At 38.5% G+C, this 22177-nt stretch overlaps 3 protein-coding genes across 5 annotated transcripts in view; all 3 read left to right on the forward strand.

The window, feature by feature from the left end:
* The first annotated feature begins 4844 nt into the window (after positions 1 to 4844).
* On the forward strand, positions 4845 to 6367 carry LOC117134844. The gene is made up of 4 exons (XM_033293967.1): positions 4845 to 4915; positions 4972 to 5518; positions 5764 to 5837; positions 5888 to 6367. The coding sequence occupies exons 1-4, from the start codon at positions 4847 to 4849 to the stop codon at positions 6350 to 6352; spliced, it is 1155 nt and encodes a 384-aa protein (XP_033149858.1). The 5' UTR covers positions 4845 to 4846; the 3' UTR covers positions 6353 to 6367.
* Positions 6368 to 7358: 991 nt separating this feature from the next.
* On the forward strand, positions 7359 to 9676 carry LOC108594808 (glutactin). Its single transcript, XM_017979950.1, has 4 exons — positions 7359 to 7595; positions 7946 to 8617; positions 8678 to 9043; positions 9098 to 9676. The coding sequence occupies exons 1-4, from the start codon at positions 7359 to 7361 to the stop codon at positions 9674 to 9676; spliced, it is 1854 nt and encodes a 617-aa protein (XP_017835439.1).
* Positions 9677 to 11086: 1410 nt separating this feature from the next.
* LOC108607906 (voltage-dependent calcium channel subunit alpha-2/delta-3) overlaps positions 11087 to 22177 on the forward strand; it is a 41022-nt gene continuing 29931 nt past the window's right edge. The window contains exons 1-3 of one of the 3 annotated variants that reach the window (XM_017999018.2): positions 11087 to 11558; positions 15791 to 16147; positions 20569 to 20650. In XM_017999018.2, coding sequence (XP_017854507.1) covers positions 16035 to 16147; positions 20569 to 20650 — 195 coding nt within the window. In that variant the 5' untranslated portion in view covers positions 11087 to 11558; positions 15791 to 16034. Of the gene's footprint in view, positions 11559 to 15790; positions 16148 to 20568; positions 20651 to 22177 lie in introns of those variants that run through there. The other 2 variants (XM_017999016.2, XM_017999017.2) reach the window with 2 other exon arrangements.

The following is a 22177-nucleotide window of genomic DNA, read 5'->3' on the forward strand; positions in this document are numbered from 1 at the left end:
AACACCTCAGGAACATCAGTATCTATCCCCAAATGCAAACACCTACACAACTGCCACTGTAAAGTTTCAACAAACACAACAGGGATAAACGAAGTTGAAGAACTCAAGATACTAGGACTAACAGTCAGCTCCAAATACAAATGGTCACAACACATCAAAAAACTTCTACCATCCCTTAACAAATCAATAAATATCATAAGATGTCTATCAAATACAAAATACAATTGCCCACCATTTACACTAGTACAAATAGTCAAGAGCATAATCATATCAAAAATTGACTTTGGCCTCCCAATATTTGGGAACGCACCCAAATCCACCATAAAACCAATAAGAACAGCCCTTAATACAGCTATTCGAACAGCACTGGGAGCATTTTACTCAACACCTACATACAATCTCTACTTCGAGGCCAACATATCGCCCATAGAACTAAAGAACTACAAGCAAATATGTTCAAAATAATCACATAATAACAAGACACCCCTTTAAATACAATATTAAATAAGCTAAAACAGACTCTATTAACACACAACTGAAAAGCCATACCAAATTGCAGTCCAACAAAGCAACCGACAACCGACTATTTAACGAAATTAAACACACACTGAAAGAGCACAAATTTAAGACGGATCACTAAACCATAAAGTACCAGGCTATGCAATAACTTCTACCGCGACGTCATTAAACTAGCCATGCTACCGTATTACTCCTCGATACACACTGCCGAAATCATTGCCCTACTCGAAGCAACGGAAATGGCAAACACACACACACACACATAAAACAGGTATCTGCTTTGATTCTCTCTCAGCTATTGTATCAATCCAAAATAAAAACAGCAACCCAAAATTCTGCTACTCACAAAATTCTACCCAAAGATCAAAATTCTTTGGATACCAAGCCATACTGGTATAAAAGGAAACGAACTAACAGACGAAGCAGCTAAAAGAGCAACAACATCACACCTCATAACAACACCAAACCTAAACCAAACCGACATAAGAAAACACATCAAACAATCACTAGCTAACACAAATCAATTTGGTACCAATCCATCAATCATAATAAACACTTTATCGATCAATACTTAAACACACTTAGTCTAAATAACTTAACTAGGAAAGAAATAACAAACTTTCTCAGACTCCGACTCGGACATACTAAAATCACTCACCAACACAGATTTCTACAAAACAGTGAAACAAACTGTCAATACTGCAACAACAATCACAATAGACCTTATCCTGGACGATTGCATAGCATTCCAACACCTATGAACTCACACAGAAAATATTATAATAATAAACGACTTCCTCAAGAAAGCCAAACTAGAAAGATTACCATGATAACCAGTCAATGGCGCCCAACTTTAATTTGTCCACTTGTTTTATATAGATAGTATGTATAAAGCTGCAATGATATAACTGCAATGGGCTGTAGCAAATCTTGTGGCATTTGATATATCGTTTGCTATGCTGCATTAATGAGATTAGCCAAGCATTAACTATTATTATTTGCAGCTCAGTTTTTTTTTCAGTTTTAGTAACAGAATGCAGCAAAAATATTTATTCCAAGTGCTCTTAGTGCTGGCCTTCAAAGGATTATTTGCTGTCACAGTACGTAGTTAATTATTTGAGTTAGCAAACCAAAAAACTATGAGCTCTTTCTTTAGCTAACGAAGTGCAGTACGCCGTTCCAGAAACTTGGCAACAAGTATTATTACATTGAAGAAAAGCAGGCTATGAATTGGTTCGCTGCTGCGCACAGATGCCATGAGCTTGGGTCCCATTTGGTCCATCTGGAGAGCCTCGATGAGCTAAACCTTGTGAGCGCCAAGCTCAAGAGTTCAAACGACTACTGGGTGGATATAAACGATTTGAGCAGCAAGGGTGAATTCATATCGCTGACAACGGGAGTGAAACCGAAGTTCCAAGACTGGCATAAAGATGAACCAAACAATTTTAATAAAGGAGAGAATTGTGTTAATTTAACTTTCAGGGAGGCAAGTGGCAAGCAGCTTAAAATGAATGATCTGAAATGTGATGGTCAAAGTTATTTTATATGCGAGTCCGCTATTTATGCAGCATGTGAAAATAAGGAATAATCTACTGACAATGAGTGATAATAAATTATTGCCAAATAAAACGAATTGATTTAACAAACAAAATTGTGTTGACTTAAAAGTTCGAAGATTCGCACTCAGCGCTTCGAATTTTGGACATTACTTTTTCCACTTACTTGCTGTTGATTTATGTTTGCCAATTATTTTGCCTGACCATTTGCAATACAATTTAGCACTTGTTGAAATTAAATTAGAGAATAGAATAGAAATAATATCTCAGTAATTTTTTTTACATGATGATCAAACTGGAATGGGCTGTAGCGAATCTTGTTGCCTTTGATATTTTGTAAAAATATCGTTTGCTATGCAGCATTAATGAGATTAGCCAAGCATTAGCTATTAATATTTGCAGCTGTGCTCTTAGTGCTGGCCTTCAAAGGATTATTGGCTGCCACAGTATGTAGCTAATTATTTGAGTTAACAAGCAATAAAAAACTATGAGCTCTTTCTTTAGCTAACGATAACTAACAACAAGAACTGTGACAGCCACTGCTCTAAGATCTGCAAGCCTATGGTGGAGCATATTCGTGTACTGGAACAGCGCTGGCAGAGCTGCAACATTACTCAGCAATCAGTTACGGACGAACGACTCCGGGAAGTTGATCAGCAGTTGCAGCAAGAAAGAGACAAGGTAAAAGCCTTTGAGCACAAGATGGCTGTCACCAAGAAGGAGTTGGCGAAACAAAAGATGATTGTGGAGCAGGCAAAGTGCAGTACGCCGTTCCAGAAACTTGGCAACAAGTATTATTACATTGAAGAGAGAGAGCAAATGAATTGGTTCGCCGCTGCGCACAGATGTCATGAGCTTGGGTCCCATTTGGTCCACCTGGAGAGCCTCAATGAGCTAAAACTTGTGAGCGGCGAGCTCAGAAGCTCAGTCTTCTACTGGGTGGATATGAACGATTTGAGCAAGGAGGGCGAATTCATATCGCTGACAACGGGAGTAAAACCGAAGTTCCAAGACTGGCATGAAGGTGAACCAGACAATAAAATGAAAGATGAGCATTGTGTTTCTCTAATGGTCAGGGATGTAACTGACAAAAAGTTTAAAATGAACGATACGAAATGTGATTTTAAAAAATATTTTATATGCGAGTCCCCTATGTATGCAGCATGTCATAATAAAAAACAGTGAACTGAGTGATAATAAACTATTGCGGAATAAAACGAATTGAAATAACAAATAAAATTGTGTTCACTTGAAGGCCCGAAGATTCGCACTCAGCGCTTCGAATTGGCTTCGAATTTCGGACATTACTTTTCCAGTTACTTGCTGTTGATTTATGTTTGGCAATTAGTTTGCCTGGCCATTTGCAATGCAATTTGACTTGTGTTCAAATTAAATTACAGAATATAATAGAAATAATATCTCATTAATTTTTTTTTCAAATGATGATCAAACTGAAATTGGCTGCAGCAAATCTTGTTGCCTTTGATATTTTGTAAAAATATCGTTTGCTATGCTGCATTAATGAGATTAGCCAAGCATTAGCTATTAATATTTGCAGCTCAGTTTTTTTGCAGTTTTAGCAACAGAATGCAGCAGAAATATTTATTCCAAGTGCTCTTAGTGCTGGCCTTCAAAGGATTATTGGCTGCCACAGTATGTAGTTAATTATTTGAGTTAACAAGCAATAAAAAACTATGAGCTCTTTCTTTACCTAACGATAACTAAGAACAAGGACTGTGACAGCCACTGCTCTAATTGTAAGATCTGCAAGCCTATGGTGGAGCATAGTAGTCTAATGGATCAGCGCTGGCCGAGCTGCAACATTACTGTTGCTGCTGTTGAGCAACATAGAGACAAGGTTAATGACTTTGAGCACAAGATGGTTGTCACCATAGAGGAGTTGGCGAAACAAAAGAAGATTGTGGAGCAGGCAAAGTGCAGTACGCCGTTCCAGAAACTTGGCAACAAGTATTATTACATTGAAGAAAGTGAGAATATGAATTGGTTTGCCGCTGCGCACAGATGTCATGAGCTTGGGTCCCATTTGGTCCACCTAGAGAGCCTCAATGAGCTAAACCTTTGTGAGCGCCAAGCTCAAGAGTTCAAACGACTACTGGATGGATATTAATGATTTGGGCAAGGAGGGTGAATTCATATCGCTGACAACGGGAGTGAAACCAGAGTTCCAAGAGTGGCATAAAGACGAACCAAACAAATTGAATAAAGGAGAGAATTGTGTTGATTTAACTTTCAGGGAGGCAAGTGGCAAACAGTTTAAAATGAACGATATGCCATGCGATAGTAAAGAATATTTTATATGCGAGTCCCCTATGTATGCAGCATGTGAAAATGATTAACAATCAATTGAGTGATAATAAACTTTTGCCGAATAATACGAATTGATTTAACAAACCAAATTATGTTCACTTGATAGTTCAAAGATTCGCACTCAGCGCTTCGAATTGGCTTCGAATTTCGAACATTTCTTTTTCCAGCTACTTGCTGTTGATTTATGTTTGGAAATTTGTTTGCCTGGCCATTTGCAATACAAATTAGCTCGTGTTTAAATTTAATTACAGAATAGAAATAATATCTTATAATTTTTTTTTTAATATGCTGACCAAACTGGAATGGGCTGCAAATCTTGTTGCATTTGATATTTTGAATAAATATCGTTTGCTATGCTGCATTAATGAGATTGGCCAAGCTAATATATTTGCAGTCTCATTGAAAATGTTTGCTTGTTTTAAATGATAGTCTGTAGTCTGATTATGCAAACTGTTCTGTATTCAATTGCGCTGCTCGTGGTGGGCGTCAATGGCGAATCCCAGCTGGAAGCGGTAAGCACGCTGGAGTTTGCTATATAAATAAAAAATTAATATACTATTTTGAAAAGGCTGCCAATTGCATATCAGACCCATATTGCGAGGAGTGGTGTGAGATAGAGTCCTGTAGACGTATGCACAAAGTATGCCAAGCATGTGGAAATGCAGCCATGGAGCCGTTGGTGGTGCGCAGATCCAGGGCAGCTGATGACGCCTTTGAAGGCATTGGCAACAAGTACTATTTAATGAAGAGCACTCCAAAGCTCAATTGGTTTGCTGCAGCGCACAAGTGTCACAGCCTGGGTGCGCATCTGGTTAACATTAGCAATCGCTATCAACTGGAGGCTATTTCACGTAGTCTGCAAAAGACAACGGGTCTGGTGTACTGGATAGATGTAAACGATCTGAAGGAGCTGGGCGTCTACTCCTCGCTGACCACGGGCTACTTGGCGTATACGCTCTGGACCGATGCAGCTGACGATGAGGACAATGCGCCAGATCTGCTTGTTAGACCAGCAAGCAGCTCTGACAAACATCGCTGTGCACAATTGTTTCTAAACGAAAGTAATCTATGGCGCATGATCTTGGCCAATTGCGACAGCACTGCTGGCTATATATGTGAGAAAAAGTTAAAAAAAGAAGACTGTAGCTTAGATATATAGAGTAAAAATATAGTAAAACCCTCTGATCTTTGGCAATATTAAAGCATGAGTTTAAACATTAATGTTGCTGTTGTTGTTGCTGCTGTTGACATTTAGCAACTATTGCTTGATTTAATAATTTAGCTTGGCAAGTGCAGCAGCTAAAAAGCATAAAATATTAATTATTATAGGCAAGTATTAATAATTTTACGCTTGGCACAGTTCCAGCAATGACTTCAAGCTGCTTACAATTTTTATTTATCTTAGCCACATGCCGCGTTTGCTTAAGCCAAACTGTAAGTAAATAAGAAGTTTTTATTTTACTTTAATTTAAATATTATTTCAGAACTGTACGACATGCGAAAAAAATTGCACGCAGCCCAAGGAATCTGTGGAGTTGGCCACTGAGCTGCAATATGACAATCTGAACGATACCAGCGAGCGGAGAGCTTTGGCCAACAGCTTCGATTATATTGATCATACGCACGCCCAGTCCTGGTACGCCGCTCTCCACAAATGCAAGCAAATGGGCGGAATTTTGAGCAGCGCCAAGGACTACGCGGCGCTCAGCAAAAATTTGAATAAGCGCAAGAGCTATTGGACTGGCATTACCAATTTGAGTGAGGAGAACCGATTCTATAACTTTGGCACTGGTAAAAGAGTAAAACATCTGAGATGGGACAAGGGCGAGCCGCAAATGGACAACATCGAATTGAATTGTATCTATCTGCGTTTTAGCCAAAAGCGCTTATGGCTTATGGCTCTGGGAGATTGCAGGGATGATAAACAATTTATATGTGAAAAGACGTAAAAATACTTTTGCCTATGCAAATCTATTGCAACAATTTTAATTTGCAAACAAAAAGAATCTTGTGTTGCTTGACTTTTACATTTTAATACATACATATTTAATATAAATACTAGAGCGACAATAAAAATTCTTAAAGTAACAATTATATTATGTTTTAATGTTAACGGTTAGTGAAACCGAATTATAATTATTCAAAACTCGATACAAAAACTGTCAAACTAAATATAATTGATGCTAAAGATAAAGACAAAGTTCAACTCACCGATAAGATATCTTTTGTTGACTCGACTCTGCATTTCATTATAATTTATGCAAAATATTAAGCTTGACCGCAGGCATCAAGTTCATTAACCCGCCAAACTCCAAACTCCAAAGTCTTCATTAGTTAGTTTGGGGGGCTTTGCCACCTCCAAATGTGTGAGTTGTAAATGCTTTCACCCGCAGCTTTATTAATTCATAATTATCCATAGCCAAAGATCAAAGATACTTATTAAAGTTTAAAATCCAGTAGCTGCGCTTTTTAGATCTAAGTATAGGAGGAACTCTTTAATTTTTTGCAAATTATAAGCCCGCAGCGTTATCAGTTTAATGGAGCCGAGAAACTTTCTGGTTAATAAACATATTTGAAATATATGGAGAAGCCATATATGGCTGGAATTGGGTTAACGCTGGCTAATGGCAAGCTTAGCTTGAACAAATTGGTGCGACTGACAAAGCGACAGTGAGTTGACCCCTTGACTCTTGACTGCGGCTATTAGCAAATTGCTGTTGCTTTCATTTTTACCTGCATAATTATCGCCAAGTTCTCAGCTCTTAGCATATTAAATTGACTTATTTGATTGCCTTTGCCTATGATCTATGATCTATGATCTATGGCTGCAGACTTTTACTTTGGCGCTGCTCTGGCTAAAATCCATGCGCTTGCTGCTGCGTAGCTTCAGTTGAGTTGCGGGCGCATTGGCGAGCTGTCGCTCTAACGGTTTCTAGCTCTGCGGGATTAAGTAACATGCGATTCGATAACGTCTACACTCTGCTCGTGCTAAGTCTCTGCTGGGCGAGCGGAGAGACGCGCGCACATGCGCGTTCCGAGGATTACGATGAGGAGCAGGACATCATTGTGGAAATTCCCAAGCTAGGCTCTATACAGGGCAAGACCTTGGAAACTGCCTGGAGCAGGCGTCAAGTGCTCCAGTTTATTGATGTGCGCTATGCCGAGCCGCCAACGGGCGAATATCGCTTTAAGGTCCGTGAATTTGAAGAGACTTTGCAATAAAAACAAATTAAGCTCAACGAGTGAAACGAAAAGTTTAATTTAAACAAAGTGTATAAAAGTTATAAAAAGAAAAATCTAAAGCAAATGAATATATTTAATTTGAAGTCTTAAAGTAACTTAATCTTCAAATGAATCAAAATTAAATGAATTCATGTTAATGCCAAATTAACAATTTATTAACTTACAATATATAATAATTAAAAATAAATAGAGCAAGCAGTTTATAAGAATATTTGTCTCGTATAAATATAAATATAAAATATTAATTTCCTATTGCAGACAATCAAATTATTAAATGAATCTTAAATTTACTTGCACAGCCACCGCGACCCATCGAGCCTTGGGAGGATGTAATGGATGCCACAGCCGAGAAGATTGGCTGCCCCTCGGTCGTGTCCATGGACACGCTCAGCAAGCTCGATGACGTGGTGGACATTGAGGACTGCCTGACGATGAACATAGCCACGCCCAATGTCAGCGCCCACTTGCCCGTGCTGGTTTACATACACGGCGAGTATTTGTACGAAGGCAGCAACTCGGAGGCGCCACCGGACTACCTGCTGGAGAAGGACATAGTGCTGGTGACGCCGCAGTATCGACTGGGACCGTTTGGCTTTCTGTCCACCAAAACGGATGAGATACCAGGCAATGCGGGATTTCTGGACATATTTCTGGCGCTGCAGTTTGTCAAGCATTTCATCAAATACTTTGGTGGCGATGCGAGTCGAGTAACCGTGGCGGGTCAGGTGGGTGGAGCGGCTATAGCGCATCTGTTGACGCTGTCGCCGATGGTGCAACGTGGACTGTTTAGTCAGGTGATCTATCACTCGGGCTCGGCTATAATGCCTATTTTTCTGGAGGACAATCCACGCAAGCAGGCGCAGGAAATAGCGGAGAAGACCGATTGCCAGCTGGTCACAGTGCGCGACCTGAACAAGTGTTTAATGGAGCTGAGTGCGCTGGAGCTACTGCGAGCGTTTATGGAGCATGCGGTAGGTCAATTTACACTTGGAGCTGCAATAAATAAAACGTTGAATCCATTTGCTTGCTAGCTGGAGAAGTCAGATCTGGGCATTGGCCATACTGGCGGCATACAGTTCACCATAGGCGGCCCCAGTGGCGTGCTTCCCAAGCATCCCTATGATCTCATGTTGGAGTCCAACTACTCCTATCCAGCACTAGGTGGTTGTCCCAAGAACGCGGGCACGCGTGTGCTCAACGACATTGTGGAGAACGACTTTGAGGGCAAAATACCGGATGAGGAGTACACCAGCTACAACTATATAGATCATGTCATACGCCAGACTGTGGGCACGGACAAGACCATGTTGCTCACGAGCTTCGTCACGCACGACTTCTTCAATCGCCAGCTGCTGGAGAACGGCACCTTCGATACCCTCATACCCAGGCTCATAGACGTGAGTAGTCATTGTTTGAATCTGAACTCCTCCTTTAACTTCCTCGCCTTGCAGGTCGCCGGCACATTGAACCACAAGCTGCCCGTGCTGCTGGCACTGAACATGAACAACAAACACAATCCGGACAATACGTTTCTGTACTCCTTCGACTATGCTGGCGAGTTCAATCGCTATCGCGAAATGGACGAGGAGTCAAATATGCAGAGTCCGTTCAAGGCAGGCGTTTCACTCACCGATGAAGCACTCTACTTGTTTCCCTATCCCGAGCATGTGCGACGCCTCAGTCCGCCCGACTTGTCCATGGCTCAGCATATGGTGGAGCTCTGGACCGACTTTGTCATAACCGGCAATCCGCTGGGCTCGCATAAGTCTGGCTACTGGCCGCCGATGACTACGCTCTATGGACCGTATATGAAACTGGATGAGACGCTCACCATAGGCGGCAATTACTTTAATGAGTTTTCAGCTACGCTCAAAGATGAGGAGCAGGGCCACAGCCTTATACGTGAGATCTATTATCTGCGTAGTCGCAAGCGCCGTAAGCAGTCGTCAGCCAAGCTGAGCAAGCTGAAGCAGCAGCAGCTGCGCAAGAGTCTAGTGAAGCATCCGAATCGCAACAAGATACGTTTGTAAGCTCAAGATTAGCAAACTACTTTACTCATTAGCCCTAAGTGTATTTGTATTATTCCAAGTGATAACATAAACAACTTTAGACCTCGAGAGCGGATTTTAATTTGTCTTATGAAAGGCAAAGCTTATCTTTACTATAGTTCTTAGCTGGCCTTGGGTCACAGCTGCTTTTTAGAATTGGGTATGCCGGACTGGGCGAAACTCAGCCACATGCTGCGCAGAGCGCGTGTCAGCTATTTGTCTTCCGGATTCAGTCGAGTCGTCTCGGCAGAATAGTGAGTGAAACGTCCACGCTGAAGGTCAGCGGATTGCCAAAGTAAGCAAAGCAATGATGCTCGCCATGATAGTTAAAGGCGTAGATAAGAGGGAGTTTTTCCATAGCTGCCACGTATGGAGTAAATTGCTGGAACCATTGTGGTGTATCAAATTGCTGAGCTTGAATAATCCCTGCGCCTGCTGTAGACGCGGCAGCTCTGGGAACTAATGATGAAGGATTCATACGTCACTGGCTTGGCTTGCTGGAAGCGAGCATCGATGGCTCTGCCGCTTATGCGCTTGAGCTCCGCCAATTCCTGCACTTCACCCACGCCTGGCAGATGCACTCTCCCGTAGCTGCCAGATGCTTCTGGTCTGATTGGTGAAGTGGGTAGTGCTGTAAATTATGTAAATGATGTGCGAAAAGACATGAGCCAGGCTTCTCGCTCGATCTCATCGTGCTCTACATCCAATTGATAGGAACACATATATACACATTAACAAGAGCATGCATAAAGTGATTCTATATATATTATATATGTATTGTGAATAACAAGTGAGCTCATTAAAATTGAAATTAGTTCAGCTTAATAAGTAAAGTTGTATAGCAAATCAAATTTGGCGCTTGTTGTTATTTTATCGTTACATGCATGCACGGCTTACACATTGGTATTTGGTATTTTGTTAAATACGGTAACTCTACAGTTTTTGTTATCGCAAAGCTTTCAGGCATTCACTTATGTATGTATGCGGCCCTGTCCAACCCTTAAGTCATGCTTTCGAAGTGGACCCAACAAGAGCGGCGCATTAATCTGAGACTCTGAGCATTGAGTTTAGTTCGGTGAGTGAACCTGACGAGTGTGGATGCAACTTATCGCGTAGCGCCTAGAAATAAAGTTTAATTAAATGCTATAGAGAGCACCCCCAACACCAAAACAACAAATGTAAAACGTGACAGCACACGGCCGCTTAATAAAAATATAATAATGCAAGCCCCACAAACAAGACACAGAAATTGCAATTAAAATAACAGCAACATAGCTTGAGTGTGTGTGTGTGTGTGTGCAATCAAAACGGCAATAGCAATAGCAAACGCACAAAAGTTTATAGAAAAAATAATCAAAAAAGAAATATTATATTAATAATAAAAAGCAGTGTTGGAAAACACGGCTTACGTTTTGGGGGTATCTTTGAAAGAAAGCCATGTGAAAAATCTCTGTACACCACAATTTCGTATAAATGTAGAAAAAATTTTAATACATACATATATAAGCGCACGCATACAAATGCAAGTGTAAGCATAAGCGTGTGTCAGTGTGTGTGTGCAGTCCAATATTTGTGAGCGCCAAAAAGCCGAAGAGCACTCGCAGTCGCCAAACGCCGCGCAGCCATATAAATCGTCTCGTCTCGCCTCTCGCCGCGAGTAAATCCTGCTCGTAGTAAAAAACGCCGTCTTTTTGGCTCTGTGTGTGAGTGGCAGAGCGCTGTACGTGTGTGTGTGTGTGTGTTTAGCTGGCTTAAGCTGCCTGTACTTCCCTCACTCTCAAGGCGTTATAACATTTAAGCAAAAAATTCTTGTTTTTGGTCAAGCAAGTCTTCGAATTGCGAATTTGGCGCGCTAAGCAGCAAAGTAAGTACGAAAGAGCGTTATTTTTAACAAAGAGAGCACATAAGAAGAGAGAGCAAGCTAGAGAGAGAGAGAGAGAGAGAGCGAGCACGCGTTGCAGTCGTTGATTGCACAATAAAATGACAAAATGGCAAATAGAAATGCAAATGTTGAATAAAAAAAATTTGTGTTTATGTTGAAATTCTAAAAATGAAACGTTAAGTGAAGCGCGGTAATCAAAATAGTGAATGTTGCTTTGTTTGCTGTGTCGGTGTGCGTGCTGTGTGTGTGTGTGTGTGTGTTGCGCGCCCAAAAAAGTATGCATTGGTATTTTACTATTTACTACTACGCACGCTCACACACACACATACATGCGTACTTTTAGCGCGTGTGTGTGTGAGGTGGAGGGCGAGCTTATAATAACGGTATTATCGTGTACTATACGGCCGCACAGCTTACGCAGCTGCGTAAAATCTCAAGGCTTGACCAATGCCTCGTAACCTCGACCAACACACAGATACAAACACACACACACACAGACACTATGGGCTAAGCCGTTCACCTATATAATGAGCAAGCTGTGTGCCTTTGTGTGTGTGTGTTAAAGTTACTGTCAAACGTAATCTTTATTATCCTTGGTTTTGGTTTCATAGTGTGTCCTTCAATACTTGTCTCGAGCTGCCTTTGCTCTCTCTCTCTCTCTCGCTCTGGCTATCTCTCTCATTTTATGCCATCTATCAGCTCAATTAATTGCTTGCTGTCACTGCAGTTGTTCTTCTGTTTGAAGTGCATCCTTTTGCAGCTTACAACAAATAAATTTCAGTATATTACTTTTCTACTTAATTCCTCGGTTAGGCTAAACAAATTGTTTAAGCAGCATTCTTAAATGTTTGTGGGATTTGCTTGTGACTTATTAATATGTCTTGCGTTTAATTAATGAGAAGAGAACATATAAATTAAATTTTTATTTAGGAGCAGAACACTAAATATTCAATTGCAATATTAACAAGCTAAGAATACTTTTAGTATGTTTCTAATAATTTTAATTTATAGGTTTTAGTTCTATAATTTTTAACTGCAACTCTTTTGAGTGAATTACAATCAAGACCTATCGATTTACCCAGTTGACTACTGCAAGTCGCGTCTAATAACATTTGGGCTCTTATTGGTCCAAACAGCCAGACGGGTCATAAAAAGTCTGGCAATCTACACACAGCAGCAGCAGCAGAAGCTCAGATTTATAACTTATCACACAATTTTTATATTACCAGACACACTGACACTCACACACACACACACACACACACACATGCACACATGTGCAGTAAAAAGTTTTTTGCCATCGTTTATTGAAAATTTCACAATCACATTAATTCCATTAGCCCACAAAATACACAAAAAAGTGCTACCAAGGCCATAGCCATAGCCAATGCTGCTGCTGCTGCTGTTGAAAACAACAAACCAAAAAGTCATGGAAAGCATATAAAAAGAATATGGCAAAAGTCAAACATACCAAAAACAAAATGTAGTGTGGTGGGCGCTAGAGTGGGTGGGTGGTTGGTTGGTCACAAAAAGGCAGCATTGCGATATATGCGATATAATAAATCTTTTGTATAACACGCAAAACTTTATGAACGTGCGCCAACTATAAACTTTCACTTTTCAACAGCACCCTGTCGTTATTTCAGCTGTCCGTTGCGTTGCGTATACGCCATGTTGCATATGCCTCCTTTTTTTCATTTGCTCTCGTTAAAATTTTTATAACTATTGTGATTAGTTTTCTTTTTCTGCTTTACTGTCTACATGTTCGCAGCGTAGCTTTTTTATTTCGCAAATTTTTTTTATTAATGCTAAGCAGTAATAGGTGAAAGCAATATGTAAACCGAAGACTAGTATTAACTAGTACTTAAACAATTGCTAGTGCATAACTGAATGATGAGCTTTTATTTTAATTAATGTAATATTTATTTGATAAGTAAATAATGAAAATTAATAGGACATTGCTTGATATTGTATCCATTAAAAAGATTTTAACTCTTTTTAATATCAATATTTTTTTAACAGATAATTAAACAGTTGTTAAGTATTGAACTCTCAAGCTCGAAATGCTCATTATTATAAAATCTTTTTCTGAAAAGATGCCAAGAAAAAAATGTTTACTATATTGAGTAATATTTTATGTTATTACTTTATATCTATGCATCTATTTTGTTTTATTTAGTTTCTGGCAAACTTTTCACTGAAATAATTTAAGTGAGTCTTTTAGTTATTTAAAATGTGTCATTGTGAATCTAAATTGAACAACAATAGACCACAAAACGGATAACAGCTAAAAGAGATTTAGCTCAGCCAAAGTAATTCGATTTGAAATGGAATTGGCAGTAATATACATATTTTTGAAAGCGTGTGAATGTTTTAGTCAAATTTATCAATGACTAACAATTAATTTAAATACAATTTATATACAATATACAACTTAGAAGCGAAGCTGCTTAGTGTTATAATAGAATCAGTTGCGCATATGTTGAATATGTTGGTTGGGCATTATAATATGTGCTGCATGCTTTTAGGCGTCTCTGATGCTCAACTTGGCTCGTTCGCAAAACGCATCCTGTGCGTGGCTGCCGCTCCATTTATGTCAAAGTTTTTGATGTGCAGCAGCCGCAGCAAAAAAAATAATAATATACATATAGATATAGATATATACAGAGTGTGCGAATTTGTTTGCATATGAAAAGAACTAGAAGCGCGCACAAAAAGCGTGTGAAACTGCTGCTCTATATAAGCATATATATGTATATGTATAAATATATAAATACTTGTGTGCATGTATGTACGTATGCGTATCGGTCACAATAAATTGTCTTTATTTCATGCGGATGCGCTTGATGTGTGCGCTTGGGGTTGAGTTGTGAAGTTATGTGCGGGCCGGGCCGTAAAGGCTTGCGCGCCATGTTTGATGAAAATTATTACGCGATATCCTTGGGGACACAAACACACACATACACATAGAGCAAGACTCGCACAATGTACAGCAATGTGCGCCCATTTTAGGGGGTGGCATGCTCATACAAAAAGCCGTTGCAGCACTCGTGGACACTCATGGCACTGAATGGACCGCCTTAACTACTGCGCATGTGCCGCTGATTCGACTTCGAAACCAGAGCATAACTTTCGCATTATGTATATGCATAGCTGTATGTGTGTGTGTGTGTGTGTGTGGGATTATATGCTCGATATGTTTATGCGTATATGTGTTGTTAACGCATTTCTAGGTCACATGCGCCTTTTGATAAATGCCCATTGCAATTGGTAAATCGTAGGCGCATTGCCATCCTCCATACCCAAAGATACATTTTAATGCATAATTATCAAAACAGCATATATACAATATAGCAGCGGAATTGAGTTCAATTGGATATATACTTATGTATAAAACTAAGTAAATTCAAACATTGCAATGCTTAGAAGAATTAACAAGTTTGTTAATTGGAATTATGCGCTTATTAGACTTTACTTTTCTTAATTTATAAAATATTAAAATACTCTATTTTTACTATTAGGATAAATCAGTTTTGGGACTTAAACATAAGCATCAATTTTTTGTATAAAAACTTATTAGTTAAGTATTTTTAGCATTTCATTGGATGCGGCAGTAATTCCAATTCCCAGATTTAAATTAATTTGTCAATCTATGTTTTTCTTCTAGCATTTTTACTGCTAAATAAAATTTTAAATGCATAATATTGGCGTTGTTTGTATAGCAATTATGAAAACAAAAAGTTGCTAATGCTAATGCTTACATAAAGTGTTTACTGTACTAACGGGGCCTTGACCTTATCGGTCTCAATGGTTTGGGTTTCTAGCAGTCGAGTTGCTTTATTGCTCTTTGGCTTTTCTAATGAATTGAAAAAGTTGCTGTAAGTGTTTGTTCTTAAGCTTAGCATTTTTATTCTTTCTTGGTGAAACTTCTAAGGCTTTGATTTTTCCTAATAAACTTTGTTCAGCTGAGCTAGAAATTTGATAAGCATATCAATGCCCGAAATTGAAGCTTAATTAATAGAAGAAACTAGTCAAATGAACTTACAACTCAAGCTCAACGTACGCTTATTCTCTTATTCTAATACAACGATAAATAAACAATGCGAAATATTGTGAAAAGTTAAAATAAAAACACAATACATATCTAGAATATTTTAATTGCTGAAATTTCAACTGCTTTTAACAATCTTTTACAAACTTTACTTTAATTGCAGTGAAGGACATCGAAAGTAACAATAGCACTACTATATGCAAAAATGTTGAACACTCGACAAAAATTCACGACAAATTGTTGTCAACTTTGTAAGCAAAGGCACTTGAACAAAATAAATAAAGGACATTAAACAATTGGGCGTTTAATAATAGCAAATTTAATAAATCAATTAACAAGTTTACTGAACCAAAAAAAAAAAAGACAAAAATTAACTTTGAAAAATTGAATACTTAAACAACATAAACATGGAGTGTAAACATTTAAGTTGCTTGCTGGCAATTGTGCTGGGCATCTTTATATTTCAATATCAAATCGATGCAGCTGCCAGCGAACAGGATGAGGATATACCACACAACGAGTAAGTAGATAATAAATTGATTACAAGCATTAAACATAAATAAATTAATTCAATCAAGAGTTGCGTCCATTTATTTATAGGCTTAGCTATAAAAACAATTAAAATAGGAATTTATTTAATTTTGTGTAGGTGATGACAGTAGTATTTTTAACATTAGCAGGTCTGTGTGTGTGTGTTATTTTGGCGCTGATGTGCGTATCTGATGGATAATAGGATTTCACAATTAGTAAACTTGTGTGTGTGGGAAGCGAGCGCGTGGGTTCATATGTGGGTTTATATGTGTGTGCGGTTGACTGTGACACTGGGTGGTTGCCAGTCACGTAACCGCAACGCTCTCTGGGCTAATTAACCCAAAACCAAGGCTGTCATTTACACACACACACACACACACATAGACAAATGAAGCTCATGGCGTCCGTTGAAAGGAAATCAAAAAATACTACTAGCATGGAAGTCAGACAGACAGTGCAGTGCTAAGTGATTTTATATACGTAACTACATACGTATTTACAGTGGACACTCGCTAAGTTAGCACGGGGTAAAGCTGTATAAGTTTTAAATTAAGATAGCTGATCAAATTATAAAATTTTGCTAATTTGAAATTATAAGAATTTGAAATATTGTCAGTATATAATATTTACACCTATTAGTGCCAGCTATTAGTTTTTATTTTAAAGCTGAAATAATTACTATTGGTCGTGGCGTCAAGCATATCTAATTAACCAATGTCCACTGTATTTAAACTAGATAAAGCATTGAGTTTTTTTTTTGTTTCGCCTAAAACAAAATTTGGTAAAATGCTTTTAAAATTTGCCTGTGACTTAGTTCAATTTCGTTGCCTACTCTTCTTTCTCCTATCTCTCTTTATTTCTCTGTTTGCTTTGCATAAATAAAATTCCACTTACATACGTAAATATTTTATAAGCTTATGACAATTTCCATTTACGCTCATTGTTTGGACACTTTTGAACGAAAACATGCGTAAAAATTAATTTCATTAATTTGAAACATTTTCATTTCGGACTTGTTGTTTTCATACATATATATATTTTTTTGTTTATTTGCTTTTGCGCGTGTCACTGCAGAAATTCAATTAAATTTATTTCAACTTTTGCTGCCAGCTACGAAAACAACAACAACAATTGTAATTGCACAAAAAGTTGCCTTAAGGACACAGCTTTTGACGATTATGTTTGGGGCCATGTACTAGGCAGTCGACCAGCATGGCCAGGCATTGCTTTTGATGTGACTGACCTAAATCGTGCTTAAAGTCTTGTACTACGTGAATTCGTTACGATTTGCTGCAGCTTTCATCAGTTAATGCTGCTGCTCGCTTGTACTCATTCATTTGGCTTAGCAGTTTGCCCTTAATTGTTATAATTACTCGACAGGCCACACAGGCTTGTTTGATGGTCAAGCCATGGGGCTGAATTTAAAGACGAATTGGCTTTAAGTGTATCAGAGATATATATTTGTTGGCCATGTTCTGCTGAATTGACTCGATAGTGAACATCGTTGATGGTTTTGTTAGCTAAGCGATAGTTCAAAGACTACTTTAAGGACTCTTCTACGGCTTGGAGTCAGTGCTGCCAGAATTAACTAAGCAAACAAAATGCTAAAACTTGCTATTAATTAAAATCAATAAATATGGTTTAGCTAGTCTGCGCCCCATTTTTGTTTTGGCTTATCAAATAAGTTAATATATGCAGCTGGCTGGATTTAATTGGCGCATATAATTCAATATCAATAGCAAAGTAAGCAAGACAAAGATAGCAAGAGCAGTGTGTGCTCAGCTGTTTAGCTGCTTTTACACATGCGCACATACAAAAGTCATAGAGGCCGCCAATGTAATTTAAGGCAGCGTCGCCATCTTGGTTTTACACTCTCAGCAGTCGAAGCGCTCTGAGCAACTTGAAATATGCATGGAAGCAGCGCAGCCGACTTAGGCGAGCAAGGAAGACAGAGATAGCTGCGTCTGCTGCTTTTACACATGCGCACATACAAAAGTCATAGAGGCCGCCAATGTAATTTAAGGCAGCGTCGCCATCTTGGTTTTACACTCTCAGCAGTCGAAGCGCTCTGAGTCGAGCAAGACAAGGAAGACAGAGATATCAATATCTGATTATGCTCAGTTGCTTCTCTGTTTTTACACATGCGCACACTCAAAAGTCAAAGAGACCGCCAATGTAATTTAAGGCAGCGTCGCCATCTTGGTATTACACTCTCAGCAGTCGAAGCGCTCTGAGCAATTTAAAATATGCATGGAAGCAGCGCAGCCGACTTTGGCAAGCAAGGAAGACAGAGATAGCTGCGTCTGCTCAGTTGCTTCTCTGTTTTTACACATGCGTACATTCAAAAGTCAAAGAGACCGCCAATGTAATTTAAGGCAGCGCCGCCATCTTAGTTGCGGCTCTCAGCAGTCGAAGCGCTCTGAGTCGAGCAAGACAAGGAAGACAGAGATATCAATATCTGATTATGCTCAGCTGCTTATCTGCTTTTACGCACTCAAAAATGTCTAGGAGACCGCCAATCAGTGCTGCCAGAATCTTCTAAGCAATAAAAGTTGCTAAAAATGATTTAAAAATTGCCTGAAAAAATTCGAAATCAATAAATATTTAGTTTATATAGTCTGCGAACAGTTTTTTTCTTGCGTATCAAATGAGTTTATATGATACGAAAAAAAAGTTCGTCAAAAGTGAGCAATTGAGTTAAGTACGAGTTCCGATGTCTATTTAATCGTAATTTGTGCAATCAATTTAAAAAATATATATAGGAAAGGCAAAAATGCAAACGAATAATAAAAAAGTTGGTAAATTTGCTAAAGGAATATTCAAAATTGTCAGTTTTATGGCGGATAGCTAATAATTAAACAAAATGTTGCACAGTTAAACTGGTAGCACTGCTTGGAGTTGAGTATAATTTTGTACATTAAACTGAACTTATAACTACTCACAAGTAGAATTGTTTTCTCTCTCTCTCTCTCTCTCTCTCTCTATGTTCTCATTTAAGTGCCCTGCCCCAACGATTTTTATAAATTAACTTGTCGTGCCATTGTATGCAAATACAAAATCCACTTAATTGCAGCACAAGTGCGACATGCTAAATGCAGTTAAATAAAAAACAAACTAATGCCACAGACGCAGCCCTCCGGACTCCACTCCCTCCAGGCCATGGGCCATGGCTGCCTGCTCTCAACTTTGTTGTTTGGCGCTTTTTACCGCTTAATGCACTTTCACTGTCATTTGTCATAAGTAGTTAGCGCTCTGTTTGTTTTATTTATTTGTTTGCTGCTGTTTTATTTTTATTGCGCTGCTTTTATTTATACACTTAAGCTGCAAGCGTTGTAATTAGATCTGTCACAAGCAAAGCAACAATTGTGCTAATTAATGTAGTCTAAGCTCAACGGACTATCGATAGCTTCTCTTTTTTTTAAGCTTTAATTTCACAATTGTTGTAGGTGCAGGGCACAAAAATCTTGAGAACTTGTCAGTCAAATTCATTTCAATTTTCAATGATGCAAATTGCATAAAACCCATTGACCTACTACTGAAGCTGAAGATGAGTACACGTGTGCTCGTAAAGCAGGTAAAAAGTGAAAACCCAATGCAGAGGCAGCAGCAGAGGCAGAGAAACTAGTTCTCGATGGCTTATGTGTATGACACTTGAGCATGACATACATACAACGTGCTCAAAGAACCAGCGCCAAATGGCATACGACAATGCAAAATGTACCTGAGAGCAGCTGCCCCAATCCTAACCCCAACCCCCAGCTGATGTGCTGTCATTTTCTTGCAACGTTGCCCATCACGTAGTCTTAGTCATTGTCAAGTTTTGTCGTGCTCAAGCTGCCAAAAAAAAAAAAAAAGAAACACACACACACTATAAAAATTGCAAAACAAAATGCGGCATTTTATTTGCCAGGCCATGCAGCCCCAAGATGACGTGCATGGGTCTTTCATTCCTGAAGCTTGTGGTCTTTAAAACTCGTTGCCTTTTTTGTGGTTGCTTTGACTTTGATTTTATGTGCCCATGTGTGTGTGTGTGTGTACGTGCGCTGCATTTTGTTAAGCAAACTTTCTAAGCTGTGACATTGTTTAGCAGCTCAAGCTACAATCGTATAATCGAATATTCAAAGAGTATTCATATAAACTTATTTTACACAGGGCGTATACTTGATAAGGTTAACAGCTGTATGTGCTATGACTCTGTTGACCTTCAAGCTCTATCAATTATAAAGAACTGAACTTAATATTATATCCATATTTATTTAAAAACAGCTTGCAGCTGATTTTATTTATTGTTCATTTTCTAAAGTGAAAAAATACTCGAATGTAATTACAGCTCGCTCAATCAATAAATTCAATGCATATATTTGGCAAATCCTATGCAGCCTCTACTAATTAATTATTTCTTCGTTACAGAGTACGCAACTGGGCCCTGAAATTTGGCGTTGATTTATGGGAATTCGGTCGGCAATTCACCAAAATGAACGAAATCAAAAGTGTGAGTATTGGAAGCTTAGTACATATGTCTCTTCATTTATTTTTTACATATGTTCATTGACATTGGCAAATGTTGTGGTCTTAGCTTAAACAAATGCTTTAAGCCTCCCCACTAGCGATAGCCACTTATCGATAAATATGCAGACAGTTTTTGTTGTTGATTGTCATTATAATTTTTCTGGTACTTTTAGCCCATTGTCGCTGCTGTTGACGCTGCTCTAATACAATTCAAACACAAATAAAGCTAATTGAGCCGATGCTCGAGTATGTGTGTGTGTGTGTGTGCGTCTGTGTGCGATAATAATCCTGGGCTGTTTGGCTTTGCGTTGACTGCGGTTGGTTGGGCTCAGCCAGTCTGCCTCGCACTCATTCGCGTATTTTTTGCGTTTAATCAGACGTGCATGAGTTAGTGAGTCTGCTTTTACTACATACTGTATACTGTATATGTGTGTGTTCATGTGTACACACATACAACCAGAGAGATAAAAAGTAGTTGGAAAGCTATGCAGAATATTCAATACACTTTATGTATTAAATGCAAAGTAAAACGAAAGCAAAACTGTTAAGTAAATTTAATAAGTATACGCCAAGCATCTGCAGTAAATATAAAATTAATGTACAGTATTTCTACAAATGGTTAATATTAATTTTTGATATTTATTACAAAGTTTAGAATTTGTTTTTATCGCTAAAGATAACAACTTATAGTTATATAACTAAAATACTTTCTGTGAGTGTATTTAGTTCAGCAAAAAGTCAGCGGGAATGAGAGGGGTAAGGCAGACAAAGTTGGGGCTGTTGGGGTCGAAAAAGTAGAGACACTGAAAGGGCAGAGCTGAAGCTGCTAAAATGCAAATATATTTGCTGCCTGTGACTGTCATTGAGTCTGTAATTGTCAAGAGCCTTGTTGTTGTTTTTGCCACTGCTGCTGACAATGTTTGTTTGTGTTAATTTAAAGCGCACGCCGCGCTCTGTGCAGGCTGCAAAAAGAAAAAAGGATAATAAAAATCTACGCCCAGATTGAATAAAATATCAAGTATACGCAGCGTGTGGAAGTTTTTTGTCTCTGTGTGCGTGTCATAACATGCACGCCTATATGTTTGTATGTGGCATGTGTAAGCCTTGTTTAGCATTAATGCAGTATTTAAAAATTATTGGCATGCCGAGACAGAGATAAAGAATTTACAAAAGCAACTGCTGACATGGGTAAAATTTAAGTTATGCACTTGTGTGTCAATATTAAAATAAATATATGTATGTGCTTACGGTCATTTGATATGGCAACAAATATTTCATATATTATCAATTGTTGATATCTTAGTAGAAATTTAAATAATTAAACTTAAGCTAAGAAGCGTACAATGACTTTAACAGAGTGCGCTAATGTTAAGTTAACAGTAACTGTTAGTTGTGCATTTAATTTAATATTGATGATGAATTTGTTGTTTGCATATGCAAATTAGAGCAAATTTAGAGCAGTTTGTTTAGATGATTAAAGCTAATTGTAGGACTTAGTATTAAGTATTAA

This window comes from Drosophila busckii, chromosome 2L (assembly GCF_011750605.1).
Source record: "Drosophila busckii strain San Diego stock center, stock number 13000-0081.31 chromosome 2L, ASM1175060v1, whole genome shotgun sequence".
NCBI classification, from domain to species: Eukaryota; Metazoa; Arthropoda; class Insecta; order Diptera; family Drosophilidae; genus Drosophila; species Drosophila busckii.

Bases quoted from the DNA above. Each gene is read 5' to 3' on its own strand.
- LOC117134844 (XM_033293967.1), top strand. From the start codon at position 4,847: ATGCAAACTGTTCTGTATTCAATTGCGCTGCTCGTGGTGGGCGTCAAT. The intron at 4,916-4,971 runs GTAAGCACGCTG...TATTTTGAAAAG, and splicing joins GCGAATCCCAGCTGGAAGCG to GCTGCCAATTGCATATCAGA. The intron at 5,838-5,887 runs GTAAGTAAATAA...ATATTATTTCAG, and splicing joins GCGTTTGCTTAAGCCAAACT to AACTGTACGACATGCGAAAA.
- LOC108594808 (XM_017979950.1), top strand. From the start codon at position 7,359: ATGCGATTCGATAACGTCTACACTCTGCTCGTGCTAAGTCTCTGCTGG. The intron at 7,596-7,945 runs GTCCGTGAATTT...TTACTTGCACAG, and splicing joins CGGGCGAATATCGCTTTAAG to CCACCGCGACCCATCGAGCC. The intron at 8,618-8,677 runs GTAGGTCAATTT...TTTGCTTGCTAG, and splicing joins GAGCGTTTATGGAGCATGCG to CTGGAGAAGTCAGATCTGGG.